General features: G+C 44.1%; 1 protein-coding gene across 2 annotated transcripts in view; it reads left to right on the forward strand.

The window, feature by feature from the left end:
* The window catches only part of FBXW11 (F-box and WD repeat domain containing 11), a 67,676-nt gene that overhangs the window by 4,825 nt on the left and 38,732 nt on the right, over window positions 1–24,119 (forward strand). The window contains exon 1 of one of the 2 annotated variants that reach the window (XM_057379750.1): window positions 3,248–3,271. The exons of the other annotated variant lie outside the window; for it this stretch is intronic. Within the exon in view, the coding sequence (XP_057235733.1) occupies window positions 3,248–3,271 (24 nt within the window). Of the gene's footprint in view, window positions 1–3,247; window positions 3,272–24,119 lie in introns of those variants that run through there. 2 annotated transcript variants of the gene reach the window in all.

Consider the following 24,119-nt stretch of genomic DNA (forward strand, 5'->3'; position numbering starts at 1 on the left):
GTCAAGTCTGTTTATTGGATGCACCCTGCTGTGTGCTTTGCTACTGATATAAGAAGTTCTTAACATCTGAGTCTTAATGACTCTAAAGTATCTTCCCTTTTTTACTGAGGATTTACAGGTTTCACTGGGAATGCAGCACTTTGCATAGGCTGCTTAAATTTGAGATTTAAGATTGAAACCTAAAGCTTGAAACGTAATTCCTGGGGCTAGACCACCAAAGCAGTTCTTTGTGTACAGAATTAACATCWATCATCTAATAATAAAATTAGAATATGAATCTTTCCAAGCACAAAGCACTGAAGGGATCAGAATGAGAGTTTCTGTTCCCTCCTTGCCCTGGAGCTCAAAGCCCCTCTCTGCTCTGCAGCCAGGGCCTCCAGGTGATTCACAGGCCTCAAAATGTGAGTAAGTTAAAGCTCTGCATTTGCTAAATACCTTATTCCTTAAAATCTGAGTTTCAGTTGCCCTAACTGTAACTTGTTCTCTGGGTTCTCATTTAATACTATGCCTRGTGGCCGCTGGCATTTTCCCCTTCCCAGGCTTTATTAAATAGTGCTGCATCTTCCTGGGATGAGGGCCAGTGAAAAGTGAAGTCCTGAGCTGAGGCTCCTGCTGCTAAAGTGAAGTCTTCAGAACACTGTTACACTTTTATTCGTGGCAGTCCCTKCACAAGCAGGGTCAAGCAATAACACATCAGGGAAGCACACAAATATTTGCACGTTCCTGTTTTGGTGTGAAGTGGGACACAGTATTTAATTTGTGGCATTGTGCAATATCAGTGCTGCAGCTGAGTGTCCAGGGCGTTTTATAAACCCTTTTATGCAGGGTTTCGTAATACTGTGAAAAGGTTTTTTGTGTGGCTTAACCTTGGCATGGAAATGGCCTCAGTGTCTAATGCGTTTTGAATTAAATTTTAAAAAATGTTCTCAAGTTACCTACTTTTCTCTTAAGCGCTTAAAATTCAGCTTATTTAGCTAGAATAGTTTCTAACACCCCACCCCCCCCCCCCCCCCCCCCCGCCACACACAATAACCTCTAAACCAGTGATTTTTAGCTTATCATTTGTGGACACCTACAGGTGTAGAATTGTTATCAACATTACAGTCAGTTTTGTACACCTGATCTGAACATGTCAGGAGAGGTTTGCTGTGTTTTTTTATCAATGATTTTAGTGAGTTATGTCAGCAAAGTGACTTTTTTTTGCCAGGCCTATGTGTTTAAAAATGTGTTTGGGCTTTAATAAATACCTGCAGCAATATCCTGAATTTTGGTGGTTCAGAGCTGCAGAAGCACCATGCAAATATTRTCCTAAATAGGAATAAATAATGAAATGGATTGGAAAGTAAGTTTCCTGAATCATACACGCTTGTTTTGAAAAACAGACCTATAAAATGTCTGTATCTTCAACATATTATCAGTGGGTTTTAACAGTACATCCCATCTTTTTTTAAAAATAMGAAGACCTCCTTTTTTGTGTATCTTGTTAAATTAAGGTAGTTTCCCTGTTGTCACTGTCTTAATAGAGTCCTGGGAACTAAATTTCAAATGTTGATGTGAGGACATGTCAAAGGAAAATACTGCAAAGTAATAACTGATACACTGCATTAATTGCTTTACACCTAAATCCCATTTCTCTAAACTTTAAATAAAAGATTAAAAACTTTTAGTAACTGAAAACTGGTTTTATTTTGCTAGTAAAGAAAGAATAATGCTATTAAGGATAAGTATCTCTATATTTACCCCATCCATAAGATATAAGCCCYCACCATTCCCATACCAAGTGCATAGCACAGGACATCCCCATGGAATCAGCACCTTCCTGGATAAGAGRAGAGAGAATTTTTGTGTGTTTTGATGCTGCTAGAGGCATTCTTGTGSTGRTTTTGCTTTAATTTCTCTCCTTATYATGGAGATGAAAATWGGAGTCTTTCTTTTATTGAATTCATAAGATATGAAACAAAAATAAAGAATTTTTAACCCCTTCAGGTRCTCTGGGCTCTCTCCCCCTCTCTCCTGGCACAAACGGCTTTCCATGAAGCTTCACCTCCAGTTATTCCACTTCCAGCTTTGATCTGAGTAGGGATTTTCTTTTAAAGTTTTGGTGTTTGTTGTAACTAAATTGGAAGCCTGTGTAGAAAATAGTGAAAGCTCAGTCTGTGCCAGATGTTGGAGGTAGGTTTGTGCACTGCTTKATGCTGAGGAATTGAATCCTTTTCACTAACTTTATCTGGTGTATGTACTACTTTGTCCTTAAAAGGAACTGGGAAATTATATTGGCGAGCTACAGAAGTTTTGTGGATTGTGTATATATCAAATTTTTTCAGCTTCAGGAAAGAAACAAAAGGGATCTCCAAACTTTTTCTRTATTCTCATGTCAGCAATGTGGAGTCTGGTAGTTAAGCTTGGGTGGCAGTGTGAGTAATAAAAATGTAGCCAGGGGATAATTTGGCTTTAGGATATYTTTAACTATAATTCCAACATTTTTCCCCAGTTTATTAAGATACCTTGACTAAGCAGAACTTGGTCATGCAATTTGAAGTGAGTTAAGTGTGGTTCATCTCTAAAATGTGCTCCCATTGTCAGGTTGTTTGTTCCAGTGTAGGCTGGGACCTCACATCAACGCTGGCTTTGCTGTCAGAGTAAAGAGCCACAATTGTTTGATGAAGCCGAGACAGTGAGGTGTCTACAGTGTGGAATACCAAACCTTAATTCCCAAAAGCTCCTCCAGGTGGATTTTAAAGCCTTGCCACCATAATGGCACCTCCTGGCCTTCTTTCCCCAGGGGGACTGTGCAGGGGGCAGCTGGGCAGGGATTTTGGCCAGGCTGGTTTGCTGGGTGAGGCCTCTGCCCCAGAAGCTCTGCTGTGGGCAGCCATATGTGGGTGAACGAAAACTCTCCTACTACTGGGAGTAAGTTATAATGTTCAGCTGAGTACTAAATCCAGGAGGGTACAARTGGGGAAAAGGAGCTCAGGCCAGAGGGGTGACTCGGCCTTGTTTGCTGCACAGGAACTTCAGTGATTATTTTACCCTTGGCCGCTAAGTGTGATGAATGTAGAAATAACATAGATAAGTACCCACGTTAACATACTAATGAGTTGCCTGCCTTGAGTGATTTGTTGTGGCATCTAACTGCTTCTTCTCTTCCTTCCTTTTTGTCACCCTGCAGTGTTCTGTGCCAAGGTCTTTGTGGCTAGGCTGCTCCAACCTGGTAGAGAGCATGTGCGCACTGAGATGCCTGCAGAGCATGCCCAGTGTCAGATGTCTCCAGGTGCCTTTCTTCTTTCTTGTTGTAAATGTTATGCTGTTRAACTTGTGTTAAACTCTCAGGACTCTGTTTAATCAAATTGTTAAGTCTGCTAAATGTTTTTTGTGCCTCCTTTTCTGAAATCTTCTACTTAACTGCATTGTAGGAGTGACTCTTTAAGGGCTTTCTGTGCAGTAGGGCCGGGGGAGGGGGGAAGAGCTGTTGTGTTTTATTGCCTGTTTACTGAAGTTGTGATATCAGTAGCATAGTTCTGCATGTTGCCTGCTACCTTTTGCTTTCTCATTTAACTTAAAAAAATAACATATGAGCTTTGCCATTTCTCTTAAATTGCAATGAACTGACCAGCCTGTGATATTTGTGTGATTTAATTTAGAAAGGATAAACTTTTTATTTGCTCCTTAGCGTGATCCTGGGTGTAGCTTCACCTTAGTCTTTGCACGTGTTTGCAGAATAGTGAGCATGGAGTCCTGGGGTCTTTGGGTTGCCCTGTTAACTCAGTTTTTTAACTTTTAAGAAGTGAAGAACAGGGGATGGGGGGTTACTCTGCATAGAAGACCACTAAATTACAAGTTTTCTGTTCTTTTTCTTCTAGTAAGCTGTTGGAGCTGAGCCTTCGTAATTATTATAGATGGGGAATTGCTGCTTCACTGGTTTGGGTGGGATTGAAAATGATAAAAAGAGAGCTTTTGGGGCCAGTTAACAATTTTGAACTCCCAGGGTATTTACCTTAAAAAGAAAATGCTGAACGTGTGTAGTAACTGTGTGACACTTCCTGAAGTGTTTCTGAATGTAACATTTTTAGCAGAACACAAGGATTATTTGACATTAGTTTGTTTTGTAGCATGTGACTCAGTCTTTCAGGTGTACAAAATGAGTACTTAAAAGAAATTGCTTTTTTTTGTGAATGAAAMTGAACAATTGAGTTTTGTGTGTCACTCCATTTGAGGTCAGCCCTTGGAGAATATGGATGTTTTACCTTAGAGAGTAACCAGTTATTTCAAAACCTTTAATCTGCAAAATGTGGCCACTTAAAATCCAGCAAAACTGCTTTTCAGAACCAGAATTTCCTTCCAAATTTCTGTTAAGATACAATTATGTTTTTCTGTTTGAAAGCTTTATGTTGCAATTTTGAATTAGTATTCACAGGAAGGACAAAAACTCATGTCCAAGACAAACTTGTAGATGGATAATTCAGTTTTATAGAAATGAACAGTCTCATGGCCAAGTAATGCTTTCAGAAGGTGCCTAGTCGTGCCAGGGCAGAGTCCCAGAGGTTTGATGTCTGTCTTGGGAATATTTGTAAGCTATTTCTAATGTAGAGATCTTTCTTCTCCCTTTCCTGATCCTCAGCATTGACCCTCTCACTGAAAAAAATTGAACTTTATTTCAGAGAGAATTCTGAATTTCTTTTTCTTCCAGGATCTTATCTGTCAGTGGCCAAAGAGCATCTCGGAAGATTTTAGCAAATGCTCAGGGTTGTTTTTGAGCTAGATGATGTTGGGGGTGTGGTGAGAAGGGCCAGGGGTGGTTTCAAGGGTGGTTCCCCAGCCCTGCAGAGGGGTGAGCAGTGGGTGTGGCACAACTGCTGCCTGGGGCTGTTGTGTGCAGAGCCAGGGCTGCCGTCCTGTACTTGCTGCTTCGTTTTGTTACCTCCTCTCTACCCGACTTGGGAAGTTGTGACTTCAGCCTTGCTGTGTTTATCATCTTGAGAATTGTTTCAGGACAGGAGCAGTTTTGCTGTCATGGATGTATTTTATGTGGTTGGGATAGATCTTGGTTTCCTGGAGCACAGCCTTGTGCAGGGCTGGCTGCTGGACCCCTGCAGTGGATTCCAAAAAGTCTCCTCAGGCCAGGGAGCTCCTTAGCAGGCTTGGGACCGCTGCAGGACAAACTCCTAGTTTGGGTATTGCCCAGACTCCTCAGTGCTGGATCTTGGACTAGCCCTGGTTTCTTATAAATCAGCTCTACTAGGTACATAAACTGTGAATTGAAAGTTCAGCCSAGGCTGGGATTTGATTAATTGGTGCAGAATATGGTGTATTACAAGTTTCTTTTGATAATTCTGGTGATAGGATGAAATACAAACCAGTTTGTTCATCAGTGTGCTGCTTTATAGATAAGATTCTTGGGAACCTGTTGTCACACAAATAGGGTGTCATATAGTTAAAACACAGGGCTGAGGTAGCTCTCATGTAAGAATGTGTCAYTTGGAAAAGTTTCTCAACCATGTCTTTTTTTCAGGAATTGTTGCAGATTGGTCAGCTTTCATGAGAGCCCYATTGAAGTACCAGTTGATTTCTGTAAGGCTTTCCTGCTCCATRTGCCTATGGGAATTTCACAATCCCAGAACATCTGTAGCCCTGTAATAGCAGCAGTTAACAGGCTTAATTATAAAGTACATCCCTGCGAGGGCAAGCGCAGTGTTCAGGCAGGTGGGGTTGCTTTGAGGCTGTGGGGAGCTGAGGCTGTGGGAGGAARCTATGGTGTGTGTCCAGCCAGTTGCACTTCAGGAGTGACTGAGGAGGATTTCAGCAGGATTTCCCCAGGCCTTGGCCCCCCCTGCTGTGGTTGGGCTTGTGCTTTCCTGCTGGTGCACCCTCCTGATGAATTGTTCAGGGAATAAGAGGGAGGAATGTCCTAAACACGACAGACCTGGGAGACCTGTGCTTCCGGAGCTTTTGGACAATGCTCTCAGGGATGCACAGGGTGGGATTGTTGGGTGTCCATGCAGGGCTAGGAGATGGACTCGATGATCCTTGTGGGTTCCTTCCAGCTCTGGATATKCCATAGTTATGTGAAATACTGTGCCAAAATAAAGACTTTTATTTTTATTAAGGTTTGATTGTTTTTGTAGAACTGCAACCAAAGGAGGTTTAGATCTTTTGGAAGTCTCTGTGAAGGATTTTTTTTTTAAGAAGTTCTCCTCTTGGGTGTGTGACTCAATGATGCCTGAAGGGGAACTTGGAAGCAAAAGTGGCRCCAGCTGCTTTCCCCATTTTTTATTTTTGGCACCATGACTTGCCCTTCGTTGTTTCCTGATCTCTAAGCCCACAGAGAAATAAGGTGGGGCACAGATACCAGGAGCTCTTGGTTGTGTAGCACACGTTAGATTAGGGTAAAATGATTAATAGGAAGTGCAGGAAGGGAAATACAGAAGCTTTTGAGTGATTCATAGAAGTTATCTGGGAGTTGTATCTGTTGACGTGGTGTGTGTGTAACCAGTGAACAGGCCGGAAAGAGGGAAGAGCAGTCTTTAATCCGGAGCCTCAGAGAATCTCTTCAGGAAGCTCTCACTCAAGTTTCGGGGCCTTTTCAAACCTTTAGGCTTCAGCAGTCACCTGCCATCCACCTAAAGGAAGAAAGCAGGGATTAGATTTGCTCTGCCTTTCTGTGATGTTGTTAACAGTCATCAAGCCTAACAAAGCTGTTTAAAATCAAGCTGTAGCATTTCAGCAAATCCCCTCTGCCCATGGATTGATTGGATGGGGTGTTCTARGTCTTAGTCTGGGTGGGTATTCTGTGCTTTTCCTCATGCGGTAAAACACCTTCATAATTCCTGTAGTTTACTGGAGAAATACTTGCTTTCTGCATTCTGTGAGCTATTAGTGAATGGGGAAGAAAGACAGGTAATTTATTAAAAAAAATTATTCCTATTTGTGGTACTTGAGGTTTGCTCTCATCTAGTGTGGCTTTTGGTTTAATTGATACTATTAGGAAGTAAAGTCCTTGACACTTAGCACTTGTTTCTGTTGCATGGAGAAGCACATCTTAAATGCCAGTTCATAATACTTGAAACTGCTAMAAGGCCTTAGTTTTAGCTCCTTAAATTACCTTTAATGATGTTTTTGCACATAAACGTACCATTATGAATACACTTGGATCCAATAGCTCCTGTTTTCATTTGCTTTGATATGGATTTCTCTGCAAGATTAAAGCATACTGGGCTCTTGTTTAGGCCTTTAGAGAAACTGGTTTTGTTACCAGYTGTGTGGTGCACCCCTGCGGATATAGCACCTTCCATGGCTTCATCCTTTGGGCAGTGCAGGTTTTTGAGTGTATTTTGTGGTGCTGATTTGGGAAATGGCTCCAGAGGGGCTGCCAGGCAGAGACATGTCCAGGGTTCTGGACTCTGCGAGTAAATATCTCCAGTGTGAAGTGAACACTCCTCATTAAGCAGCAGAAGATTAAGAGCCCAGAAATCACTTTGAATTATTGCATGATGTAGGAGGTGGTGAAATAAGTCTTGGGAAATGAATTATTAGAGAGATGTAATGAAATTAACCCAGCAATCAAATACTGCTCCACCAGATTTCTCACCTGTCTTCAGTTACRCTTTTCCATCTATTCTTAAAGTTTTCAGCTTAATTGCACATAGTGCTCTGCTCCTCTCTCCTTTTGTGTTCACACATGGGTTGTGTGGCCTGGAAGCTTTACCAGAGTGTTCATTCATTTCTTGCAGGAGCAAGAAATGCCTCTCTTCCAGAGCTTCCAGTGGGAGATGGCAAATTGTTCCTCTACAGGCCAAATCTTAAAATTCCTGCAGTGGCTTTTTCAGACTTGAATCTCCCCTGACTCTTCCCTGACTCTTCCCTGACTCTTCCCAATACTCCACAGGCCTGTCATAAGCATCCATGGCTTTACCTGTCCTTTATCCTTGGCTTCTGCCCAATGGGATGTCCAGCTTCATAGGCTCTCCTGGATATGCATTTTCCTTTTCATGGAGTCCTCATCCCTGGAGGTGTCCAAGGAAGGCTTGGATGTGGCAGTCAGTGCCATGGGCTGGGTTACAAGGTGGGGATTGGGCACAGCTTGGATTTGATAATCTGCAAGATGTTTTCCAGCCTTAGTGACCTTGTGATTCTCACACCTCATGTCCTGGAGGTGGACAAGCAGTAGGAACGTGACATTGACGCAGTTCTTGCTGCTGTCATTCCTGCTTACAGGTTGACAGGAGTGTATCAATTTTTTCTCCATGACTGAAAGCTGACTTCACTAAAATCACGTTCTTAAAAAACATTGAAATTGGCCCATTTGTAATGTATTACTGTTCTGGAGAACCTGTGTGCTAGTGGCAAGTGGAGTTTTGGTGCATCATGGTGTAGATGTTTATTCCTCACTCGAGCATTCCCTGCAAAGGCAGTTACTTGTTAGCAGTGAGAAATCTCAGTGCTGAACTGGGGCACAAGGAATCCCCACAGGGTTTGGGTTGGAAGGACCTTTAAGCCCATCTTGTTCCRCTCCCCTGCCATGGCAGGGACARTTCCCACTATGCCAGRTGCCTCCAAGYCCCATTSARCCTGGCCTTGGATGCTTCCAGGGATCCAGGGGCAACCACGGTTTCTCCGGGCACCCTGTGCCAGGYCCTCCCCACCCTCMCAGGGAAGAGTTTCTTCATGTATYTAATGTAAATTTCCCTTCTTTCAGTTTAAACACAGACATTTCTRGAATGAAGTTTATCTTTCTATTTATTGCTGTTACAATATAGCATTAWCTTTCTTAATTTTGAATTTTATTGGTTGATGTTTCTATTCTGATWCCAGAAGGAAGCACAACAACAGAAAGTGTAGATGGAAAAACTTGTGTTTGAAGGCTAAAAATTGAATGTGGAAACTTCATCATCCTCCTTTCCCAGTACAAATTCAGGCACAGACACGATGCAGTTTTCCTAAAGTGACAGTGAGTGCAGGGGATGGGCTCTGCTCAAACCTTCTCCTCCAGAGCATGAAATCACAAATGGGAAATGATCAGTGGCCTATCACTCTGCAGCTTGCATCCCTTTGGAAATGTTATTCTCTGCAGCTGTTAAAATAAGTTGTCATAACCGGACAACTGCTTTGCTGCTTCTGTTAGGTCTGAAGTCATTTACAAATACCTATTTGACATGTTTTCTAGTATTTTGCCTCAAAACAGTGGAATTGTTACCATTTCTTTTTGGGAACAGTCCAACMGATGTATTAGAAAGAAATACATATTTGATTCCTTTTCCTTAAAGGAAMAGAATGTTCTCTCCAATATCTGAGATATTTGTGCCTGTCCCTGTGTTTAAACAGACTTTTCAGAGACACAGAGCTTTCAAACCAAAGTCAGCAGTTGTAAAAGCAATTAAAACTACCCATAGTCATTCTGGTGGCAGTGTGGGCAGGRGGATGGCCTGGATTCCCCAGTCCCTAAATATGAGGTAAAAATGGCCAGTTTTCCCTCTGGTGATCAGCATCAGCGCTTTTCAGTGTTGTTCCTTCTGCCTGAAGTCTCCTCTCAGTGAAAAGTAATACCAGTTTGGGGTTTGTTGGTTTTTTTTTCTAGTTGTCAGCGTGGGTGTAACAGATTTTGAGGCCTGATCTGACAGCTCAGAATACTGCACGTATTTTGCAAAGGGTAACATTGCATTTTATTCACCCTGATTCTTCAGGTCTTGGCCATTCTGATCATCTCTACTATCCCAGCCTCTTTCCTAAGGCATGCCTAAACTGGAATGAGCACTCAGAATGCAGTCTGGGAGTCCCTTACAGTCACAGCAGCTTCTTGTGGTGCTTCCTGTTGGTGTGGCCAGCCATGGCTTGGTTCTGTATCCAGACAYCGGGACGATGAGGAAATGTGAAATGCAGGGATTACTTTTTCCAAGCATAATTTATTATCTGAAGGGAAGGTTTCTGATAAGCACTTCTGTGTTGTCCTTTGTGTATCTCAGTGCTTTCAGCTTTATGACTTTAATTATTAACTGAGCCCATTCATTCTTAGGGGTAGGAAGAGACCTTCTCCTTCWTGGGTCAGTTCCTAGTGTTAGTTTGGAAGTGTAAGTGAGTTACATACCCGATTAAACCTCTGGAGTGAGCTCGGAGCCAGAGCTCTACTCTTTACTTTCCTCTGCTGGGGAACAGACATGTGTCTGATGTGTGAGAACCAGCAAACGAAGGAAGTATCTTGAGATTTGGTTCCTGATTTGCCTGGGGCGTGACGTACATCTGTCACTTGTAACTGGCTGTAGCTGCTGCTGAGGATTCCAGCTGTATTCCCTGTAGCCAGCAAAAGGAGATGGAGAATTCCAGCTGTGTTCCTTGTGGTCAGCAAGAGGAGATGGAGAATTCTGGCTATATTCCCTGTGGTCAGCAAAAGGGGAGAGCAGCCTGTGAAACCACTGGCAGGGTTGGGGTCAYGTGTGGTGGCCTCCCCCAGCTGGCACCATTTGGGTGTTGTCAACCACTGACCTTCCTGCTTGTGGGGAAGGGGTTTTGCTGCTACAACTAACTTGATACTCAGGAGTTATTTTTTTGGACTTTTTTGTTTTCAGTGGTTTGTGGAGAGCATTAAAGGTCATACACTTCGTCCCCAGGCTGCCAAGCGTGCTTTCAGGAGCCTGCTCCTCATGGTGGGCAGTTCTCTTATCTTGGTTTGCTCCTCAGAAGTTGCCACGATTCGGAAGTTAGTAATTAACTTAATACTGATCTTTATGAGCGAGAGGAGGAGGAAATGGTGATATGAGTTCCTCTGAGATGCGTCACCAGCTACTGCTGTTGCAGGAGGGATTTGTGAACACAAGAAACGTCATGGGAACTTAGAGATGTGGTCTTCACTCCTTCAGGTGCCTTGCTGGCCTGCCTTTTGTTAGTGTTTCTCTCCTGTTCCATGCAGAGGTCTTAATCTATCCTGTCCATATGGGGAAGGATATGTCCCTGTGGAGCCAAGTTTTCCGTGGTGAATTCATGGATCACCACAGAAMCTGGACCTTACCTAAGCAAATCCAGTGCCTGTTGCTCAGAGCTACAACAGTGAGTGTAATGTCAGACATAAGTTGTGTCCCTCAGAAAGCTTAACACAGTCCCACTAATCGTGAGAGATTTCACAAGTGGTGGGCAGAAGCTGTTATTCCTGCTGGCTCTTCCGAAGCGTCTGCAGAAGGGATGCTGTTAGGCACAGCCTCGTGTTGATGGTTTCTCAGCCTCTTTGGAAGACAGGATTTTTTTTTTCTCTCTGATCCTGTTACGGTGGAAAGAAATGTGTTAGGAAATGTGCCTTGCTCCCTGCCTGCCTTCTGGTTGTGCCRTGCTGGGAGGGATTGGAGGAGGGAAATCTGGCTGAGGAGAGAAGGAGATGCAAGGCAGTCTGCTCTGGGTSTATGTGACATAGTCCTCTTCCTTGCCGGCGTTGTTTCTTTGCCACAGAGGAATTTTCTAGGAAACAGAAATATAAAATCAAAGATTTCCCACCGAGGTTGAAACTACATTTGTGSAGTGTCTTTGCACTGCAGACTCCTCATCAGATAACCCTGGCAGGAGGGTGACTCCCTTGCTCGGGGGTATTCAGCAGCTGTGTGGGCACCCGTGTTGATGGTTTTGCTGATACTGATGGTGCCGCTCTGAGTCACCATCAAGAGGACACTTATCCTTTCCATGTGACAAACTCCTTGGGTGCTTAGCAGGCTGCCCTTTCCCAGGTTTCCCTAAGCCTCTGTGATTTGCATCTGATGAGTTGTTTTGTAGGCCTTTGAGAATGGCATTTAAGAGTCATCACAGGGTGGTTGGTTTCTTGTGATCCTTTGAAATGGTGGGAGAATCCAAACAAATCAAGGGAGGCATCAGAGTCAAGGGTAGGACAGCTGGCTACARCCATAGCAGGGGATTGAGCAAATTCTACCAATCCCCATCTGGCAGAGCTCAGGGAAGTGGTACAGCAGAGAAAGAAGGAACTATAGCCTCAGATTTTTACCCCTCTGCATAATAATTCTGTGGCAAAATAGTCCTGTTTGCAAGAGCCTCACTGCGGAAAGGCTTGGCTTTGTGATGCAGAGTGGTCTCCCATTGCATTCAAGTGGATTTTATAGGTACCTTGAGACATTTCAGTTGRTTTTGTTGCCCTAGAGGAGCAATATCAGTTTGTTGTCTCCATCCCAACCTTGTCACTTTGTAAATCACTGAGTTGTGTCCAGTGCCACTGCAAACTCAGCTGAATCAYGGGATGGTTTGGGTTGGAGGGAKSTTAAAGCCCATCTCATTTCTGCYGTAGCAGGGGCACCTTTCATTATCCCAGGCTGCTCCAAGCCCCATCCAGCCTRGCCTTGGRCACTTCMAGGGATCCAGGGGCAGCCACAGCTTCTCTGGGCACCCTGTGCCAGGACCTCATGCTCTCACAGGGAGGAATTTCTTGCCCAAATCCCATCTAACCCTGCTCTCTGGCAGTTAAAGCCATTCCCCTTTGTYCTGGCACTCCAGTTCCTATGAATTGTCCCTCTCCAGGTTCCTTGGAGCCCCTTCAGACACTGGGAATAGCTCTGAGGTCTYCACACACTCTTCCCTTCTCCTGGCTGAACATTCCCAGCTCTCCTAGTCTGGCTCCACAGGGAGCTGCTTCAGTCTCTGTAGCAACTTCATCGCCCTCTCTGGATTCGTTGCAGCAGTTCCATGTCCTTCAACTTGTTTGAGCTCTTTACTTTTTAAATTCTTATATGGTGTTTCCATTCTCCAAGTTCACACACAATTTTTGATACAATTACTAAGCCAGTCTTTAGGGAGGATCCAAACTATGCTTCCAAGCTGGGTTTTTCTGCATCTATTATACTTTTTTAATGTTATTTTTAAAATAGACTGCTAAATATTTTCTATAAAATGTATTTTGGTATGTCTTGCATGCTGTAAGTGATAAATGTTGAATATCGTTCATTGTGCTAAATGGATTGGGGCCATTAGTTGTTTCAACAATACAAAGAAGTTAGGTTGTTAAAAAAGGTGAGCGAATAAAAGTGGACATTAAAGTTCTTTCTGAGTTTCACTTAGTAGCTGATTAAATTCTCTACTTGAAAAAATCACTTAAACAACGATCAGGTGGAGTTCTTTTTAAAGTTKCCATACCTGATGAGAGGATGTGAATGCACACTTGAGCTTTGAAAACTGTAATACTTCTGTCTGCTTTTGAAGATTCTTAAACTAGAGAGGTAACTAATACTGAAAAAGTATTTGCTGTAATGTTACAGGAACCCACCTACGGTTCTCTACACTTAAGCCTGGGTGGCGAAAGCAAATGTAATCCGACAGTCTCAGGCTTATGTGTAAGTCCATGTCTGGGGAAAAATGACAAGGGTTAGGCTAAAGGGCTTGGAATTSAGTACCTTCGAGGTGAAAATGCAGATTGCTGCTGCTCAGTGATTGTCTTCTCTCTGCTGTAGAGACCTCTGTATTTCAGCCTTGACTTCAGAGTTTCCTTTCCCAAAGCCCCTTCAGATTGCAGATCAGGCCACCATGAGCAGAGCTGGGACTCACTGCGTTCAGAAGTGGAGGACAGCAGCTTTCCTCTCTCAGTGCCATCCTCCCAGGCCCTGAGGAAGGGGATGCTGCTGGCACTGCCATGGGTACAGTGCTGGGGTCAGGGATTTGCTACAAAAGGGGTTGGTGTCAGCTGTGCCTCTGTGCCATGGCTCTGCCACCTTTCTCTCACACAAGAAGCTGTACTGTAACATCAGGCACTAATGTGGTGTGGATTGAAAATAATCTTCCAAAACCAGGAACCTGAGATGTGGGGCAACTGCTCCTCCTGTTCTTAAATGCTGTTYTGTAGAGTCTTACAATGAGGTGCTTTTTGTATTCATCAACTGGATCTTGAAGTTGTAGAGGAGGAAGTGGTGCCGACCTTCCAGGTCAGGAGCATTTACCATCCATTATATAAATCATGTGAAATCTAAATTATGCAATTGCACATGCCTTTGAATAGCCAGATAAAATCAGCACTCGAGTGCAGAGTGTCTGCCCAACCCCAGGCGAAGCCGAGTGGATTTTAAAAAAATGATCTTTTTTTTTTACCTCTTGTATTACTGAAGGCATTTTCCTTTAGCTGCAGTTAGGCTGCAGCCCTCAGAGAGATGAGGTTTTCTCCAGGTTCTGGGTTGCTTGGATATCAGCAATTCCAATCCCACACTGGACTTGTGCATAAACAAAAGCTTGTGTYTCAGACAATTAGAGAGTGATTAGAATTTCCTGAGGAGTTGTGAAGATTGATAGACTTTCATGAGTTGCCAAGTCTGGAATACACTTCTGTACATCTTGGAGGAAAAAAATGAACTTAAAACAGCACGAGATTCTTTCTTGGAGTAGCTCAGTGGTTCTAGACTTCAGTTTAATTGAATTTTCATTGTGGTGGCTACTTCTTCCTGTATTTCTTTTGTGTGTGAATTCCTTCTATTTTGCAAAAGATGAGTAACTGAGGGTTACTGCAGGTTTAGTATTTCCGATTCTTCAGTGGTTTTGAGTAGCCTTTTTGTAGCTTTTACTGTAAAGTTCCTGTAGAAGCCTGTTCAAAACCTGTTTAAAGTTTTGCTGATGCTTGGCAAAGAGCAAAATCCAAAGAATGAGAATAAATTCTGATATCGTCCTGGTGCCAGGGTAGAGCAAGAAGGGATAAAACCAGGTAAAAGAAAGTACTGAATGTTTAATTGAAWTTTATATCTGCTTTTGGTTCTCCACTCCTGGTGTCTTAGCATTTAATGCCAATGAATTTGTGGCTGTGAGCTTGTAGTTGTTTGGAGCTGCTCATTTTAAAATTATTCTTCATTTATYTGTGCTGTTTTTTGTTCAGCCACTTTCTCAGGCTGCAAGTTCATGTCCAACTGCTTCTCTTCCTTTGGTTCCATGTTGTTTTCCTTGAGGGTTAAAGGGCTGCAGGGTTTTTCATGGAGTGGTTTGGGTGGGAACGGACCTAGAAGCCCATCCAGTTCCTGCCCCTGTCATGGGTGGGGTTGCACCAAGCCCTGTCCAACCTGGCCTTGGACACTTACAGGGATATTCTGGATCTCAGGGAAAGACAGAAGTACTAAGCAGTGGTGGATATGAGAAAAAAAAATCAGTCGGGTTTTGAAAAAATGTCTTTAATGATTGGGTTCTTTCCCTGGATCAGTGTGTGGGGCCCTTGAGTGTCCTCTCCCTCTCACAGCTCTTCAAACCCCTCTGTGCTGAGGGTTGTGCTTTGGGCTGGCATTTTGAGGTAACTCCCTTTGGTTTGATATGGAAACAGCAGGAGAGATCTGAACCTAAATTCCCTCTGGGAAACCAGGAATAACCTTTGAAGTATTTTAACTTTGCACCAGGCAGTGAAGTTGCAAATGTGTAGTTAATCTTAACAGAGGCAAATTTATTTTTGATGAATCTGAACTGATCTAATTACTAGCTTAGCCTGAAATTTGCTTCCCAGATRTTACTTATCCTACCTTTAATCTGGAATACTGTTAACTCTTATTGTGTGGGGCACAGTGRTGTCTTCTGCCTTGTTTACCCATGAATGTGGTACAGAGAAAATTGTCCAACTTGGAGCTTTTATAATTTGATTTTGCCTTGTCCCRGTCTGGGGGTGTCCACACAGCACCTGAGGTTTTGGAAAGGATGCTCCATGGGAGCTGCAGGGSTGTAGGAGGTGCTGAGGCAAGTTCTGGGCTGTGAAACAGGAGTGCTGATGGAGCAGTTGTRTGCTGCAAGGATGCATCAGCTGGATCTTAAGTGTCTTGGCTGCTCCTGGAGCCCTGGAATTCAGCTRCTGTTCTGTGCTCAGCCCTTGGTCAAATGTGCTAATTTGAGCATTCCGCACTGAAATGCAACTTTAAATAGTTTGTTTTCCATTTGCAAGTCCTGTAAATGATGAGATGAGTGGATCTGAAGAGGTCTCTTTGCATCTGCTCCAAAAGGAAGAAAAGTGACAATAATCTTGAGCCAGTATTTTCCCTTCARATTTCCTTTTTTGGATGCTTTTTAAATACAGGAAATAAAAAGCTAAAGACRTTCTTTACTGGATATCGAGACAGTTTCTAAAGTAGTAAACACTGCTTAATGTTTCCATTATATAAAAAAAAAAAAACAACCCAAAAGGTTGATATATCTAATCCTCCTAAYTGCCTAACAAAATCCAGTTATTTAGGGTAGATTTTGGTATCGTKGTAGGTGCAAATGTTCTGAATAAATGTATAGCATGGTCTAGTCAAGCTTTAAAAACTTTAACTGTGCAATTCCTTCAGAAGTTTCAGTGAGGTCACTGTGTAAGTAACATGGGTTGAAGTTTCGCCTGAGTCTTAATAGTGCAGAGGAAAAACTGATTTACTTTRGGATGGATTAAGATTAAAAGTGCAGAGAGATTCTACTGAATGAGATTATGTGTGGCAAATAGATGAACCATTAGTGCAACACTAATTTTAATTGTAGCTCAGAACTTGTGGTAACTTCTCTTAAATTTTTTTAAAGGAGAAAATAAACCAATACCTTGCTCCTAACATCTGTGTACCTTCCTACAGCCAGTTTGTCAGGGCCATGTTTCTGATTTAAACATTTTCCTGGGCAGAAAAGATTTCTCTTTTGAGGTATTTGGCCTCTAGAGCAGTGAAAGTTCATTGAGAAATGTTCTAGACAAGTGACTGCAACTGTTAGCAGTGGTATCAGTGATAAAAACTTGATGACTGCTTTGATCCACAATTTGAATATTGAGATTTTGCTGCTCTGGCAGGAATGTGGGYTGTGATTCCTGCACATACCAGTGTTTGCCAAGGAAGGCTGAGTGACTGGACAGTGAAAGGCATGAACTGAGACACCTGAAAAACAAGTGCCACTTGTAGGCTGAAGGTGGAATTTAAAGCTCCTTTTGGGCTGGGAAGGGGCTGCAGAGTGCAGGGGTGGAAAAATGCAGCCAGTTTTCAGCTGAGTGAGCCTCAGGTGAGGCTTTGCAGGGAGCCTTKCTGGCTCCTTTTACTGCTGGCTGCTCTTGCACAAGCTAGGAGAGTATTATGATTATTGCTATTATAATTGTTATTTTATTGATTCCAAATTTCCCCCCAGCAGCTCGRGCTGAGCACATGGGATGTTACTAATACAGCTTGACGTAGCCCCCAGCCCTGGCCTGGCTGAAGTGCCAACTACTTTTACCATTTCTTTTGATTCCACATCAGTGGTGGTTTCTGTTTGAGGGACACAGGTGGACACGGGAGGATTTCTCTGTGAGTTTGAGCTCTGTTTTTACATTCAGCACAAGAGTTTGCACCACGTGCAAGTGTTGCAAGCCGTGATTTGGTGCTCAGCACTCGGAGTGGTGCAGGGATGAGTCATCAGATTGCTACAATTACACAATTCCCTTCTCGTTGTCCTTGTAAATACAACGTGTTATTATAGGATGGATACAGGCAGGTTTGGTTTACTAACTTTTTACTCCAGACACTCAGAAAATTAAATGAGTATTTGGGGCGTCTTTGAAACAATTACGCAAGGAAGGTGTTGTTACCTGTGTACCTGCACTGCCTGTTGAGGTAAGACTGCCCTTAAGAACTAACCAGTTACTGCATATTTWAAAAAAAMCCCAACCAAACCAAACAAAGCCCCCACTGGAGGTCTCTAGGGATTGCAGTAATTACATGATTTTTCTAGTGACATCAGCTTGCTGTGTGGAAATGGAGGCATGCTGGAAAATGGCTGTGAACTTGGACAGAAGTGGAATTGTTTTGTTTCTTATGACAAGCTAAATTGAACTAACAGTCAGTCAGTGAATGTTTTTGATGTAAATCCTTAAGTGAACGTGAAATACATTATTTCAAAAGCCCTAAAAGCCCCAGAGTGATTTTGCTGTTACAGTTCTCCCTTCAGCCTTAGTGCTTCAGAGGCTGGGGTAAGGATTAAATTGCTGCCCTGCCAGGCAGGCTCAGGCTGCAGTCTGGGCACACAACTGCCTGTTAAAAAGATGTGCCATCACCAGAGCCTCACTCGTTGAGTTGGGAGTCCTTGCTTAGTGTTTCATGGAGTGGATCAGGAACGTAATCCTGAGCTGCTGAGCATTTTCATGTATAATTTCTGTTTAAAACCATTGTAGTGTAGCTCTGGGCACAGCCCCCATTGACCTGACTTCTCAAGGCCACGTGGAAGATCAGAGGGATGGAGCACCTCTCCCATGAGGAACGGCTGGAGATACTGGGATTGTTCATCCTGGAGAGGAGAAGGCTCTGAGGYGATGTAGTGGTGGCCTTCCAGTACCTCAAAGGAGAACCTTGAAGAAAGGTGGAGAGAGACAATTTGCAAGAAAGGTGGAGAGAGACAATTTGCAAGGGCTGCCACAGAGGGGAMTGGTTTCCCACTGCCAGAGGGCAGGGTTAGATGGAATATCGGGAAGGAATTCCTCCCTGTGAGGATGGGGAGGCCCTGGCACRGGGTGTCCATAGAAGCTGTGGCTGCCRCTGGATCTCTGGCAGTGTCYAAGGCCAGGTTGGATGGGGCTTGGAGCAGCCTGGGATGATGGGAGGTGACCCTGCCCATGGCARGGGGTTGTAACAAAATAAACTTTAAGGTCCCTTGCAAGCCAAACCGTWCTGGGATTCTCTTATTAGTTCCCTGTGAAGTCAGACATACTGAATACTCAGAGATACATACATAGTTTTATGTATATGTATATGTGTATATATATATGAGATCAGCAAGTTAATTTGTAGTGAGCATAAGGTGAGAACTGATACTCTAGAAGCAAAGTTAAAATAGTGGTACTAATTGCTGAGCATCAAAGCATTGGTGATCAAGCAGAGTGACCTGGTTAGTTACTGCTTGTAGTMTTTGGAACCTGCAAAAATAACTATTGTTGAATATTTCAGTGAAGAAAGGCTTATGATTTTCCTTCCCTGAGCAGAGGCAGGAGCAAGCAGTTTTAGTTTTGGGAAATTTATTRCTCTTGTCAAAACTCCTGCAAAACAAGCCCTTGAGAGGTGTCAAACTGGTTGTGGAAGAGTGCTAGGTATCTTTTAAAAACTTTGCATCTATAACTTGTGGTCAAATTTCAGAGTTTGTTTGTAGCAGCTTGAAACACAAATTGGGGAACTGTGGTGCTGAATTCAGCAGCATGTCTTCCTCTAACTTTTTGGTGGTTAGTCAGAGGCCAAATAAAAATTGATGCCCTATTTTCAGTATGAGGGTTTTCTTCTAATTTTGCCTTCAGCTGTTGGCTCTTGGTAGACCCTTTAAGTATTTTAAGTATATTTTTGTTTGAACTTCCAGCAATAGCTGCACTAAAATAAAACCTGGCAACTGGGAAAACAGTGAGCTAGGTAAGAATTGAAGCATGTTCAGCTTAATTTCTGCAGATCCCCAGTGCTTACATAAATAGTTTAGTTTAAGCTGAAACAAGCAGTTGCTAATACAGACATCAAATATAGACATGGCCATGGTCAGCAGAGTGAACTTTCATGTTTGGTGGACAAGCAGCTGTCCCTCAGGGCCAAGGAGGCCAATGGATCCTGGGGCCATGAGGCAGAGCATTGCCAGCGGGTCAGGGAGGGGATCCTGCCCCTGTGGCAGCCCTGGGAGGCTCCTCTGCAGTGCTGTGTCCAGCTCGGGGCTCCTGAGCACAGCAGGGACCTGGAGCTCCTGGAGCGGGGCCGGCGGAGGCTGCGCAGATGAGGAAGGGCCCGGAGCATCTCGGTGCCCAGGAAAGGCTGAGGGAGCCGGGGCTGCTCAGCCTCCAGAGGAGCCCCAGCCCAGAGGGGCCCTCAGGCCTGGCTGTCCCTGTGTGCAGGGAGGGCTCCGAGCAGGGCCCGGGMTCTGCTGCGGGGGGCACCCAGCGATGGCAGCCCAGGGACGGGCAGGGAGCGAGCCCAGGGAGCTCCCCCTGCACAGGAGGCAGAACTTGTGCCCTGGGCAGTGCCCAGCCGTGCCCAGATTGTGCAGAGAGGCTGTGCAGTGTCCCTGCCTGGGGCTATTGCAGAGCTGTGTGGGCACTGCTGTGCCCTGTGCTCTGGGATGGCCCTGCTGGAGCAGGGAGGTGGCACCAGAGGAGCCCTGGGGGCCCTTCCAGCCTCGCCCACTCTGGGATTCTGGGATTTATACAGGATCTCATGTTGGAAGGGATCCATAAGGATCATTCAGTCCATCTCCCTGCTCCTCACAGGACTGCTGAAAACTGAATCAAATTTAACGCGATAACTCTCAGAGTTTTGCTTTTCCAAGTGCTTTATRGTGACTGTGGACAGTGGATTGAATTTGTCTAATAACAGCTATTTTCAGAAACTCTTTATTTGGAAAATCATATGACTGTGGGCTCTATTTTCTACTTTTCTCATGGGAATTAGTATTTATTTTTGTGTAAAGCTATGATGGGTTTATCTCACTATATTAAAAATACGTTACATAATTAATGGAAAAATATCACAAGGAACTATTTTCTACAGGTAATGGAGTGAGGTTAAACCTGCTGCTGAAGGTGTGTTGGTGCTGGTGGTGCCTCCGCTGAGAACAGAATGTCTTTATTGACCAGATTTGAATAACTGAATAACTKTCTGTACCTTTTTATGCTGCCACATGAGCTTTGATGCCATTGGTCCATGCACAGGCCATGGCTGTGCTTCCAAAGAAATCTTTTGTCGTGATGAATTTGCAGTGGGTGGGACAAGCACCCTTTATCAGGGAACACCTATTCCTCACCTGGCATTTGGAAGCACTACAGAATTTTTGCATTTCTTCACGGACAGATTTTGATGAGGTTGAGAAGGAAGGGATTTGGTCCTTGCTATGAGACGGGTTGATTTTCATCTTTTGCAGTCTGGGATAGGGGTTCTCCAAATTTCATATTTGTGCAACAATATGTTTTTGCTAAGAGTCTCTTCATAGTTGAAGCAGGAAAATCCCCTCTGATCCCTGATCAAGTATCAGGATGATGTTAATAAACATTGTTTAACAGGTTTCTGGGTTAGCAAATGCTGTCCATGTCTCCCCAAGGAGAGGCTCACATTCATTTGCAAATGCTTTCAAGCGTTTGGCAATTTCTGGCTCTATTAAAAGCAGTGAAGCAAAGAGGAGCACATACCCTTCACTTTTAGCTGGTGCAGATGCTTGCCCAGCTTGCACCCTTACTGCTGGCTCCAGCTGTCTCAGAGGCTGGTGGATTCCTCACTTTCCCTGGCAAATGTGTGCTGGGGCCTCCAGCAGTGCCTGTGTGGCAGAGCTGGCTTCAGAAAGGGGAGTGAAGCTCCAGCTCTGTGTACTCAACCTGCAGAGTTTGACTCCAAGGTATCCAAGTATGTATTACTGATTTCGTATTGGTTCTTCAACTTTTTCAGTCAGATGCGATTTGTTAAAGGACATCAGAGCCTGTTAAGYTGAATTGTTTTAATTAGTTTTGCTTATTTTGTAATTTAAACTGAAATTTCTTGGTGTTTATTTTACAGACAGTGGCAATCTTGTGAGAAGTTAAACTTTTGAAGACTTAGCTTGGTCTTTAACTGAGATGGGAATTACTGCTGTAGTCTCAAGGGTAATGGGAAATAGAAATCCTTGTTTCGTATCCCTTTCCCTTTTATTATATAGCCAAAATTTAAGACTATTCCTTTTTTCAAGGTAACACTGCTGTTGTCTTGTTTTGTCCATGCAKCCTTTGTATCCTGTGAATCCCTCCTTTGTCAGGGAAAGCTTTATCATCAGAGAAACGTAGGGTTGTTGTCTGCCTTGCTCGGTGCTACTCCTGAAACTCGTGTGTCCTGCCCCAGTTCCCAGGATTGCCTGCTATCACTTCCATAATTGCTCTCCCGATACTGGAGCTCAAACTGGGTTAAGAACAAAGCTGCACSGGGCTGTTCCCCTGCCCAGGCAATTAAGTGACTCAAGGCACTCCCAACTCCTGGAGCACCCTGCAAACCCAGGTTAAAAGCAGCCTGCTGGAAATCTGGAGCAGCCTGTCCAGGTTTGATGGCTTTCTGCTGGAAAAGGTGCAGCTTTTCCTGCACCTGCTGAGGGAGGGGAGCCTTGCAGTGCCACTCATCTGCAGGAAAACACGGGTGCTTTTGCACCTCACAACCTCACAGCGGTGGAACTGCTGTGCTTGAGACATCAGTTGCTACTTCGTATCCAAGGATCTTAATTGAAACTGTGATTTATGGAGTTTTATAATACCTACAATTTCTTTGCCTTTGGGGATCATTCGTAGTTGCTTCTATTTCGGAAGCTTTTCATAATCTCCAGAGGGAATTAGTTTGATGTAATTAGCCTTGTCAGTACCTCTTTCTCTCCAAGCAACTTCGGAACCTGTTTTTGCCATGGTTATCTGCACTCCGAATTAAATCCGTGAAACTTGAGGTATTGTGGAGCAGAAAAACTAAAGAAAGCCTGAACTTCCTGCAGAACTAAACAAGGAATGTGGGATGCAAAACTCCAGGAAACGAGTTTTTAGACTTCCCCAAGTTGTGGAGCAATAGGTAAATTTTACTGCCATTTCTGGTTACGGTCAGTAGAAATAGAGACTRAGGCTTTGCTCAGTGTAACTTGATTCAGTTGGGTTTTAACAACTGTAAGATAGCAGCAAAACATCCCAGCTCTGACCCATTCTTATCTCTTGGCTGTCACTGCTGTTCCCATTAGGGATGGAGAGCACTTACTCCAGGCTGACTAATTAAGGAATGACAGCTGCTGGGAAATAATCATTCTACTTTTGCAAGAGCCGTGAGCAACTTCACAAGAATCTGGAAAAAATGAACGTATAAACAAGATGAATTGACAATATCTAGAAGCTCTGCTTCCACTATGAGAAGCTGCAAGGCTCTTGTGGGGATCGAAATCTGGCCTGGGGAATGTCTGCAAGGGCAGCATGGCCTTGCTGGGATCCCTGGGATGAGATGTCGCTGTTTCCATCAGGCCTTGAAGCTGTTCAGCAGCAGAGCTGCAGGGAATTGGGGTGAATTCTGTGTTTATTGCACTTCAAAGCCACTTGGGACACGGGCTTTATTGGAGAGTGGGTGGGGTGAACAAGAGGTGCAGGCTGAGGGAAGGGAAGAGTTGAACTTGTAGATGCCTATCTGTGCTCTTGCACAAGAGCTGGAGCCCAGGAGTCAGGACTAGTGACACCAGCTGTTAGGAATTCTGAAATCCTTTTGCCAAGTGCTGGGAATAGACAGGACAGATCCAAGTGTCTAATTGCTTCTTCCAGATAACAGGGCAGGATCAACCCATCATCTCCTGGTCTTCAATTAGTAGGCTTAAGTGTTGGAGAGAGCTATTGGAGTCTGAGTAGGAATGTGTGTGATGGGGGGAATGACCCCAAAATAAAGTGTTTTAAGAGAGAAGCAGAGTGAGTTTATTAGGAAGAGGAGACAGAATAGGGAAAACAAAAGATGTGTTTGGGAGCAGAAAGGAAAGGAATTAAGGATTTAAAAACTGGAATACAGTAAGAAAAKACAACATGGAATGAGTCAGGATGGGAAAAGAGAAAAAACACAAGAAACTAGCAGTAGATACCATTAAATTAATGCAGCTGCCAACTTCCTGGTGAAATATCTGAATACGGTGCTCATTTCCATCCTAAAAATCAATCTGTGTTATCTGCTCTCACAGTCGTGGCTCAGATGTTGACTGAACATGAAAGTACCTCTGGGCAGCAGTGCTGCCTGTGCCAGGGCACCCATTTGTGGATCTAAGACATTTTCTTAGACAAGTCTGTGCTCTGCTGCTCTAAAGGAAGAGAAATAAGTGCAGAGAGGCAGTAAAAATGCAGGAGTGCTTCTCCTGTAGATGTGGGGGTGAATGGTGCTGCACCCAGCTGGCACTACTGGAGTTCCCCTGGGCTCAGCACTGGGGCTGCTCCTGTTTGATGTCTGTATTGGTGACCTGGGTGAGGGAATCGAGGGCCCCTCAGTAACTTCATAGGCAGCACTGAGCTGGATGGGAGTGAGGGCAGGAAGGCTCTGCAGAGTGGTCTGGACAGGCTGAGCCATGGGATGAGGCCAATTGTGCAGGGTTCAACCAGGCCAAGGGCTGGGTCCTACCCCTGGATCACAACCAGCCCATGAATGCTCCAGGCTGGGGCAGTGACTGGGAAGTGTCCAGTGGGAAAGGCTCTGGGGGTGCTGTGCCAGCAGCTGGACACGAGCCCAGGGGTG

This window comes from Malurus melanocephalus, unplaced genomic scaffold (genome assembly GCF_030028575.1).
Source record: "Malurus melanocephalus ecotype Western Australia unplaced genomic scaffold, MMel_1.1 scaffold_420, whole genome shotgun sequence".
NCBI classification, from domain to species: domain Eukaryota; kingdom Metazoa; phylum Chordata; class Aves; order Passeriformes; family Maluridae; genus Malurus; species Malurus melanocephalus.